The sequence below is a fragment of the Chanos chanos genome, chromosome 1, assembly GCF_902362185.1.
Source record: "Chanos chanos chromosome 1, fChaCha1.1, whole genome shotgun sequence".
Lineage (NCBI taxonomy): Eukaryota > Metazoa > Chordata > Actinopteri > Gonorynchiformes > Chanidae > Chanos > Chanos chanos.
The window spans coordinates 15,563,663-15,573,880 of record NC_044495.1 but is presented as its reverse complement, the minus strand read 5'-3'; the positions used below and the strand labels follow the sequence as shown (position 1 = coordinate 15,573,880).

At 39.8% G+C, this 10,218-nt stretch overlaps 1 protein-coding gene across 1 annotated transcript; it reads right to left on the bottom strand.

Annotated features, from left to right (window-relative positions):
* Positions 1 to 1,829: 1,829 nt before the first annotated feature.
* On the bottom strand, positions 1,830 to 9,769 carry fam180a (family with sequence similarity 180 member A). Its single transcript, XM_030784954.1, has 3 exons — positions 9,661 to 9,769; positions 4,731 to 4,828; positions 1,830 to 3,076 (listed from the first exon to the last, which is right to left on the bottom strand). Exons 1-3 carry the CDS (start codon positions 9,737 to 9,739, stop codon positions 2,747 to 2,749), a joined length of 507 nt encoding a protein of 168 aa, XP_030640814.1. The 5' UTR covers positions 9,740 to 9,769; the 3' UTR covers positions 1,830 to 2,746.
* Between the last annotated feature and the right edge of the window lie 449 nt (positions 9,770 to 10,218).

Below are 10,218 nucleotides of genomic sequence, written 5' to 3'. Positions count from 1 at the left end.
CAAGTGTATGTCACTTTTGGTTCCTGTCGTTGCATATGTACAGCTGTACTTAACTGCCTCAATACATAGCCCGCTAGTCTTTAATAAGACAAATAACTGATTGCAGAATAACAGTGGCAAGATGACCTTATTTCTTTCCATTCAAGTTTTTGTGGCGTTACGGCTTTCTTGAGATCTCTTGGCTGTTGCTGCGATATTAACGGTAATGAATGAGATGCAGTTTAACCAGTGTTTGGCATGATAGTGTACATGATCGTCCATTGCTGTCGTGCCGGAGAGCGGGACCTAAAGAAAATGGCCAAAGCAAAGCAAATACACACAACGAATGGCGACTGTGGAAAACAAAAGCCAAGTCTCGGATATTTTTGGCGATTTAGAGATCCCGGCCGGACGCATTTCTTTAAGTCCGAAAAAGAGGACATGTCCGGGAAAAAGAGAACGTATGGTCACCCTTTAATATAATGAATCATGTGAAATATACCTGCCAACTGTTTGAGCCCGAACCCCGCTTGTCCAGATCCCGGATGACGACACCTCTATATTGTCCCAGTCCTCCTTGACTTCGCCACTGTCGCCTCCAGCGGGGATTCAATGCTAGCACTGAACTGGGAGATGAGCTTTTTGTAAGACGTCTTAGGGAAGGTAAATAATGTAGAACCAGTTGTCCCCCCCCAGTGCTTGTCCTTCTAGGAAATTAATAAATAGTGCCATCTGGGTATTGTCACTGTGGATCCCCTCTCATGCAAATTGTAGGGAGCATCGACACAGAGACTCCTAACACTTCCAAGGGGATCCATCATACCTTTCTGTTCACTGGGTGAACAGAGGCCATTCCCCTGCATCCATGGTATGGTGTGGAATTCTGTCACGGTCTGAAGGAGATTCTGTACACATGTGTGAATTGTTCAGTTTATTGGAACAAAACAGGTTTAACAAAGGTCATCAAGAACTTATAGGCTTGCAGTTTCTCGACACAGGCTTCAGAACAGATTGCCAGCAGTACAGTATTGACAACTCCACACATATAAACCAGGGACAACTAAGGGTATTTATACAAAACAGAACAGGACTTAACAAAAACAGGTGTAGCTAATGATTTGATTACCAAGGTTAACTAAAGGATCAGGAAGTGCATATACAAATCTAACATAAAATGACCAACAGAGGGGGAAAGAGAGAACCACTCACTCACTCACTTTCAAAACCATTTATCCTAGTTAGGGTTGCGGGGAAGAGAGAACCAGGGTGTGATAAAAGGACTGTACATATTCACTGATATCACTTCAGCAGGTTTCAATTTTTATTTTAAGTTTCACAAGGTGTTTTGACAGGTGTTTCATTTTACACGCATCATAATTTAATAGAAGTGACCATCCCTAATGTTCTTCAGATCTCCAGCAGCATTTCCAGTATGCTAAATTTTGTTTTGCTGTAATGTTAGTTTGCACCATCAATTTGCACCATGTCATGCCAAACTCAGTATCTGTGGTTTTTGGTATGCTGTATTCCCTGGAACAACACCAGGTAAAACTGTTTAAAACTCACACTGTACCACAGGCTATGGTCTCTCTCCAGTGGACCAGCCCTGGTTTTTGAATGAAACAAAGGTGGCGACCAGGGTCCATCTTGAAACACCACTAGCAATAACTCATTTAGAAAGTATGTCTATATGTCAAATAAACTGTTTAAACAACAAACTACCAACTTGTTTAAATAGGCAATCAGTTGAAGCATGCATAAAAAATAAAAAACCTATGAAAATAATTTTCACTTTTACATCATTTTTGAGACTAAAATGGGTTTACTGTGATAAAGCCGATCCTGCAAAACAGAAACTCAGGACTAATTTTTCCTTTTACTGAAGTTGGCTGTGAATTGCTTGTTATTTGGAGGTCAAGTATTGAAAACTGAGCTGCTAGTCTGCTTTTGCTCAAGTACTATTTTACATTTTCAAGTGTATGGCAGTGGTACAAGACCAACTGGTTGAGAAAGAGCATGAGTATTCAGGATTGGGGTGTTGGCATGGGTTTGCTTGGATTTTTGCTTCTAACTTGCTGAACTGAGAAATATGACTGAGTAATATTTCAGTTGAACTACTTACAATACAGAGTAACATGGTGGGTTTTAATTTCTGCGGTCCCTTATAAAAATGCTCCAGCCCTGAGGAGTTGAAAGAGAAAAAGCTCAAAGCAGCAAATGAACAGATCAGTGTCTAGTTTAGGTGCTGCTGTCAATGGCTGTGGTCATTTCCCCTCTGAAATGGAATAATAACAGTACCAAAGTAAAATCAGGGCATCACACATAAGATCCCATAAACACATGCAGACTGTTTAGATAAATTTCCAACTTAAAACAGACTGAAGCAACTCCTGTTTCTCCAGTTTTCCAGGTGAGGGTTTTTTGTTGTTGTTTTCAGACACGACACATGATACAAACGTTCTGTTAACCTTTTCATATTGAAATTATTAGCAAAACCTTATTACCACCTTAAACACTGGATATCGACAGGTCAGTTTTAATTTGGATAAACGGCAGTCTTTCCATTAATATTCTGCAGTGTACACTGAGATAGCCTTCTAGATTTAAGGCAATTCCGGTAATCAGGAATGGCTTCAACTGCCCCACATTCTCCATGAGTGGTTATCTGTAAATAAACAATGTAAATGAGCAACGTAGATAAAGTCTAGGAACTATGAGCTATGTGAATATGAAGTGTCACTGCTGATGAAAAGGGTTAGAGACACTCTCACTGGGGTCTCAGGTCTCCTTTAATGGCTTTGTAGAGCTCCAGCATGGCATCAGCCCACATCGCCCTCTGGTGGCCAGGGGTGGTCTTTGGTGACCGTTGAGCTATAAACACCATGGTAAGTACAGTGCGCTCAAAGTCCTCCTTTGACAAGATACCGTGTCTTTGTGCTAGTTGGTGTCCTAGGCGACGAATTTCTGATAGTGACCTAGGCAGCACATCCTCACAGATGACCTCCAAGGCCTTGACCTTTCGCAGGGATGCAAGCTCTTCATCCTCAATTCTGTACGTACTGTCCTCTTCCTCCAGATGCATCCCTGACAACAGGATCTGAAAAAAAAAAAAATCAAAATGACTCATCGGAACCAAAATAGAAGCAATAATTGGCCCAGAGTGAAAAAGACAGCAGTAACTCACTCAGCTGCCTTTGCTAATAAAAATTTGAGTGTCCCTTAAGGACACTTTAGAGACAAATGATAGAAAAATGATCATGCAAAAAGTCTAAAAAATAGCCCATTAAAGACACCCAAATGCATTATAAACACCAAGATATCAAATGTATCTCTGCTGCACACACTTCTCTGTCGCTCAGAAGGTGAAGTAGTCGCAGGGTCCAGTTATTGTGCACATAAAAACAATCACACAGCCGTTCTGTACTCTATTCTTGTCTGTTTAAGACTATGTGAGGTCCAACTCTAAACCTTATACTGTAAATGTGAATAAATATGTTCTTCATTGCAAACAGTTGTCAGAAATCCTTTAACCTTTCCAGCGGATAAAAATCAGATCATTGATATTTTCTGACTCTATTTTCTGCTCATTACTGCTGTTTGCAATTACCAGTAATCTGAGTATATTCATTCTCAATATAACATTTTGAATGAGTCTTTGAGAAGGATATATGGATTTATCTTGCCTTGAGCTCAGTTTGAAAACTTTCATTTTCAAAATGCTGAGACCTTCAGAAGAAATTTCAAAACAGCAGAGCAAAAGAGAGGAAATTATTAAAAGTGAATCTAGTCCTTGCTGAAGACAGAGCTGAAAGTTAGTCGTTTCCTTTCCTCTCACAGGGTAGAGGAGGACACATGGGTAGCCAAGAGAAGCACTTGAATCTTGAATCTCTTGATTCATTGATGAAGTGCTACGAGGAAAAGCATGTATTTCTGTTTCTGAATTCAGTAAAAGACAACATAGCTTGCAGTACATGTGCCCAGACCAGCATCAGAGTAATGGCTAACATGCAGTGTGTTGGCCCCTAGATGTGGACCAGTTGAATGATCTAATGTATTGAAGATGTATGGGATACAGATGCTTGAATGATAGATGGTTTTGTCAAAAAATGATGTATGAGACGAGCTTTCCATTGTTTGAGTCTCTGTTGAACCACCCACTGACCACTGGATCTGCAGCTTCAAGCATTCCAGGCAAGAAAATAAACTTAAACAGTTTCTCTCAGCTCTAGTCTGTGAGACCCACTAAACCACACATTTAGATTCAAACCTGACAAAATCATATGTAATTCATGAAAGCAGTAGGCGATTTATTATTTTTTTAACGGGGGGATGGCCAAAATGGCCAAACAGGGGGGAGGGCCCAGTGGTCACTGACACTACTGTATAGAGTATATAGGGGGATGGCAGGTTAACAAGGGGGATGCTTTTTGGTCATTTTTCTAACAAGGGGGATCCCCGTACAAATCACCTTCTGCATGAAAGTGATATTTCTGTTGAATGATTCAAATTAGGTGTGGTAGTGCTTAGTTTGAGAAAAAGGTGTGCTGTCTTCTGAATCCATCAGAGTGGAGTTGAGAACCCCTGAATATATTTAGAAACCAAAATGGACCAAAACTGTAGCTGCCAAAAGGGAAAGCTGCAGAAAAGGAAAACAGATTAAAGCGTACCATGTTGGAAAGCCCCCCCCCCCCCCCAAAAAAAAGATGCTTGGGTTGTTCTCATGAAGAGGGATAATAACAGGTGTGATATACCTCATAGAGCAGATCGGTGTCCTCAACAGTCTTCTGAAAGATGGGGTTCACTAAGGCTGCTGAGCTTCTCTTCACTCTATATGCAGATGGGTAAAGAGCTGGCAAAGAGTGACAGAGCAAACAGTGAGAGCAGGAGTGATTTAGAAAGTTCATTTAAAAAGCCCCTTCTTTTAAAAAAAAAAAGAAAAGAAAATTTCCTACATGTGTGAATGAATACATATTTGATTGGCTAGAACTGAGGCAGACTTGGTGCTCATTGGCTGGTTGTACTTTTTACAGGTATCTGCCCAGTGCCCATGACTGAAGATTACTATGGTTCTTTCGCTAACAGTTCACAGGCTTGATTTAAAGACAGTAGGGAGGCCGGCGGCTGAGATATCAAAGTGCATAGGCATCTGGGCTGCAGCCTTGTGCTGAGAATGAGCTGCTACACCGTGTCTGGTCTACATCATCGTGCAAAGTCACATCCACTGAAAGTTAATGTACCCCATTCTCTTGGTACAGGGTTTAACCAAAGCAACATGCTAACACAGTCACCCAGCACTCCCATACGTCCCATGCCAAATTGTCTCTAACTGAAAGATTCTGCATCTCTACCACCATACTGATCAAACTCTAGCAGTGACTGAGACTGTTTAAGAGGTTCAGCTCTTAGGCTGGTTTGAAACTGTGTAGCAGGATGTGGAGATAAAACACATGGTTGAAATAAATGTTGAAATACTTTGATTGGGAATGGGACAAACCACTCCCAATAAAGGTACTGGGACTGAACCGACTCAAGTGATTTGACACTGGCAAACCAAACATAAAGCTAATTTTCAAATAAAACTCTATGAGATGACAACATTCAGTTTTGAATGACTATGTGTATACCCCTGAAACACACAAAATAATTTGCTCAGTGATAAAGACTGCTGCCTTCTCAACGGCTCTGGTTGGTGCAAATAGACCACTGTGGACCTTCATTTAAGCACTCAAACTTTTTAGTGAGGTGACTTGCTTGCTGTTGACGCTGCGGAAGAGGGAAGTATTTGTCCTTGAGCTGTTCTAATAAATAACTGAAATCAAACTTGCTGTTATTTAGAAGTATGTGCAGAATCATAGTATTTGTCCTCATTAGATTCACAAAATACATAAACATTCTTTTAAACAGCAATCCATCTCTCAGCTAGTAGTATTCAATAACATGCATGCGGGAGGAAAGCAGTAGGCTGTAAATCACACTGACAAATACAAACACAGGAAGCCATGGAATGCAGTACTTGTTTAGTCAGAGTGCACTAAAGGACATTCACTCTTCTCTCATTGACTGAACTTGTCCAGGGCACCAACTACTTATCACACACCTCTCAAGACTATATAAAAACTTATTACACAACAGTTAGATAAGGATTACATAAAGTATATTAAGTGCAAAACCAGAGGTGATTTTTATGACTGCCGCTCCATGCATGTGACACGCATTCCACATTGTCCCTACAGGTCTGAGCTGTAGGGCAGGATGACAAGATGGAGGGTTCTCCTGACAAGCAAAGAACATCTGAATTATGCCAGAGGACATGTTCAACATCACAAAACCTCATGGCAAACTATCTCACAATCTTTGGATTTAATTTGAAATATCTTGAACTCAACCCGTCACCCAGTGAACACAGCACCTACTGTCAGGCATTGTGGTTGCAGTATAATATTATGGGTTTTTTTCTTGTCAATGAGGACAGGTGCAAGACAGAGGAGAAAATGAATATTTCCAAATACCAACATTTTTAGAGGTGAACCTGCCACCCTCTGTAAAAAAAAGTTAAGAGACCTTCATTTTACAGCACAACAGCACATAAGAAACCAACCATAAAATAGCTGAAAAAGGGAAGATTGATGTCCTGGAATGGCCCTGTCAGAGCCCAGACCTCAGTCCTGCAGAAAATCAACCTAACCTAAAGAAAACTGAATGTGTTAGTTTCCCTCTCAATTTCAATTAACCTTTCTGCAAAGAAACCTTACCCATCCAAAGAGACTATTATAAAACAAAAAAGGATTATGATTATTATGTCTTGTAAACACAGCTCATAATTTTCACAGGTTGAGTGTCTAAAATGTCAAAGCCAAAAAAGTACGTAATGATTGGATATCTACTTTAAATAAAAAGAAAAGCATTCAAAATAAAGCAATGTTTTCTCTTTGTTGCTGACCACTTCCTGCCAGTTTCTACCTGATGTCTTTTTTGCCTGGACAAAATTAAACCAGACAGTGTGCTGTCCACACTGATTACAGATATTTTCTAACCTTAAGGAAGTCCATATTTGTTGAGCTTTTTGAAAGGTTCTGCATGTGAATAAGAATGTTCTTTAGGATTCCCACTTTGTTCACTTTTAATTGTATAAAAATAAAAAATAAAACCCAGGGCTTGACCACGTACAACTTCTTTGACCAGTATTCATAAATTAATTTAAACATTTGTCCAAGCTATAATTCATCCCTTATAACTCAAAGTAGCAAAATCACATTCTTTCATTCTTTTTTTCCCCTTGTTTTTTAAGCCTGACATTAAGCATGTTTAGTTAACACAAGCAAATATTTATTTTTGTGGGAGGTTAAAAAGCCTTGGATTGGGTCCATACACAATTTGCAGAGACCTCAGCAATTACATGGAATAGAGTTCATGTAAACAAAACAGCCAAAAATTCCCCGTTAGCAGACTGGATATAGAAATCTGTGTGAGGGTTTGGAGTTAGGCCCTGTAGAACTCTGGGCTTTACAGAGGCATTCATTTTACGATGACAGCAGCACGAGTATATGATGAGCCCTCATTTCCAACCATTACATTTTACGGATGACACACACCAGCAGAACTAACATGGATCAGTCATGAGAAGACAAACACCAGAAAGGTCAGATTAGCTAAAGCCATCAGCACTACCTGTTGGAGCACATGTAACGAATAAGATTGAGGTTCACAACGTCACACATGCATACACACAAGCCTGTATTTATGTGCCTCATAAGGGATGATGAAAAAGATTAAATTAAATGCATTTTTACATTACCTTTTGGGCAGAAGCCATAGTAAGATTTGAACACTACCAAAGACTCCATCTAAGAGGTTAATGTCCTAGAAATGCACTGCTCAATTACCATCTCCTTGAGCTAGCAATGTGGGAAGTGTGCCCGATCAAGCTCATTAAAGAAATGCTTTGTATGGACCTAAATGTTTTGACTACTAGTCCAACCTGTACAATAAGCAGTCTGGCCCACTGAGACAGCTTCTTTTCTACAAACAATCTCCACACACTGTCCTCCCAAAGAACTCTGTGTGTTTCCCAATGTCATAGTGTAATGGTATGTCAGTTCAGATACACAGAAGCCATATAAAGGCTGCCCCAGTCAAAACACTTATTATCACTTTAGATGGCCTGCCAGAAAGACCTTAAAAGATATTTGGCTGCAGTCTAAGACACAACAAGACAAAAATCTAATTTCCAAACCTTGAAGTTCATGTCACAAAAAAGTATGGTCCATCATAGCACAATAATCTATTGGTAAAAAGACAGACTACTGTCTCTTGACTCTGTCACTTTCTTGTTTTCTCACTGTGCAAAGTTTGTCTGTGGTTCTTTTAAAGCCAGACCAACATATTTCACATTTAACTGTTCTCCAGTTGCCAGCATAAACTAGCCAATGGCCAGGCTGGTTTGACTAGAGTTAGCAAGCGTGTTGGTCTACATACTCATGAAAGTGCTCATAAGTACCACATCTGCCCCAAACCCAGCTAACATCACATCATTTTCCACTCTGTGAAGTGTCAGTAAAGCATTTTAATCAATAATGGTTCACTTTCAGCACGGTATTTAAAGTAAACACAGCACCTCATCGAAACACCTGTCTAATATTTCTTTGAAACAATACATCTTACTCTCTGTATTGGATAATCCAGGTACCAGGAACTAACACTGTGTTATGTGGAATTCTTTCTGAGGAACTGGGTAGTTCTGTGGAAACAGAACTGTTGGATTCTGACCAGTAGGAATGTTTCCAGTTTGGGTCCAATAACAACATCGCACATAAAACAGTCTACCCTACACAGAGAGTGCTGAGCTGTTCGAGGATGCCTGTCCAACAATTAACTGATAAAAATTCCTAACAATTAATTGAAAAAATGTACCCTACTCCCGTTCTCTATCTGATAATGATACTAGGAGCTGACATTGTGTTCCGTGGAATTTCTTCTAGGGAACTGGGGAGTTCTGTGGAGATGGAACTGCTGGATTCTGGCTGACAGAATTATTGCAGTTTGGATCCAATGACAACAACATGCATGAACCAATCTCTGTTACACAGCTCTCCGTTACTTGAGAGCACACATTGTTCCTATTACTCATTTATGTATTTGAGTATACACTCAAACAAAAATTGAGATTTGACATAAATGGGCTTACTAAAGTAACATTTTACTCAGAGCACATCTGATACAGAATACTTTTAAAAAGTAACAATGATTGTTATCCAAATCTGTTATTTCATTTGTAAGATATAAAAATGGTACATGGCGAGTTAAACTGTTTTGTTTGTTTAAAGAGTGATAAAAATGTCAGTGTTCTTTGTGAAAGTACTATAAATTCCTCCTCAGTTTTAAACTTTGATTTTTACATTAAAATGAAGATTAGCTAAATTAAAGGTACAATAGGTTGTTTTTTTATGAGAACTTATATCTTATATCTGGCTCACTTCAGTGCAGGTGTGTAGAAAGCATCCTGTGAGCTGATGCTACTATAAACAGACTTTTTAGATACTCCTTAGAGTTTTTAGAAAATTGCTTTAAACAGTCTTTGTCAATAAGCCAAAGCATTTGAGTACAGGTAAGAGTAAATAGATTTGACGTGCAGTCTAAGCATGTGGTCTGATTTTAAGGTTTAGCAGTGCATTCTTTTCATACCCCTCTTCCAGTGTAGAGCTGCTGACATATAGATGTTGCAGTAGAGGATAGAGATGGTGAAAATCTTCAAGTGAATCATAGTGACCACTCGCTCCTGTTTGTCCCTTGGTGCTCTCTGACAGAGCTCAAAGACTCATCACAGCCTGCTCCCAGTTTCACAGCATCAACATTCAGACAGCCCCGTGCACTACTAAACACACACAGAGCTTTCATACCCCATTCCACACTCTCAGCCTTCTCTCTCCTCCCCCGAAAGAAGAGAGAGGTCTCCAGCTGTTGTGCATGCAATTTCATCTGGAAGTCATCAGGACACAGACATTATCTGCCGCTCTGGCGGATGAACCAGCTGCTGGTCACACCAGACCCTCATTCCAAAGTCCTAAAATAACATCTCCTCTCCTTCCCGTTACTGAGTATTGCTCTGAGAATGGAAAGGACAATGACAGCTCATATTCATCCAATCATTTATGAATTCAAGTTAAATCCAATAAAAGACCCTGTAGAGGATTTGATGCTAGGATTCAGTCTGTGTAAACACACACAGAAATTATCATGCAA

Excerpts from the sequence above, each read along its gene's own strand:
- fam180a (XM_030784954.1), bottom strand. The coding sequence starts at position 9,739 with ATGATTCACTTGAAGATTTTCACCATCTCTATCCTCTACTGCAACATC. Across the intron at positions 4,829-9,660 it reads AGCTCTACACTGGAAGAGGG|CTCTTTACCCATCTGCATAT; the intron begins GTATGAAAAGAA and ends ACTCTTTGCCAG. Across the intron at positions 3,077-4,730 it reads ACACCGATCTGCTCTATGAG|ATCCTGTTGTCAGGGATGCA; the intron begins GTATATCACACC and ends TTTTTTTTTCAG.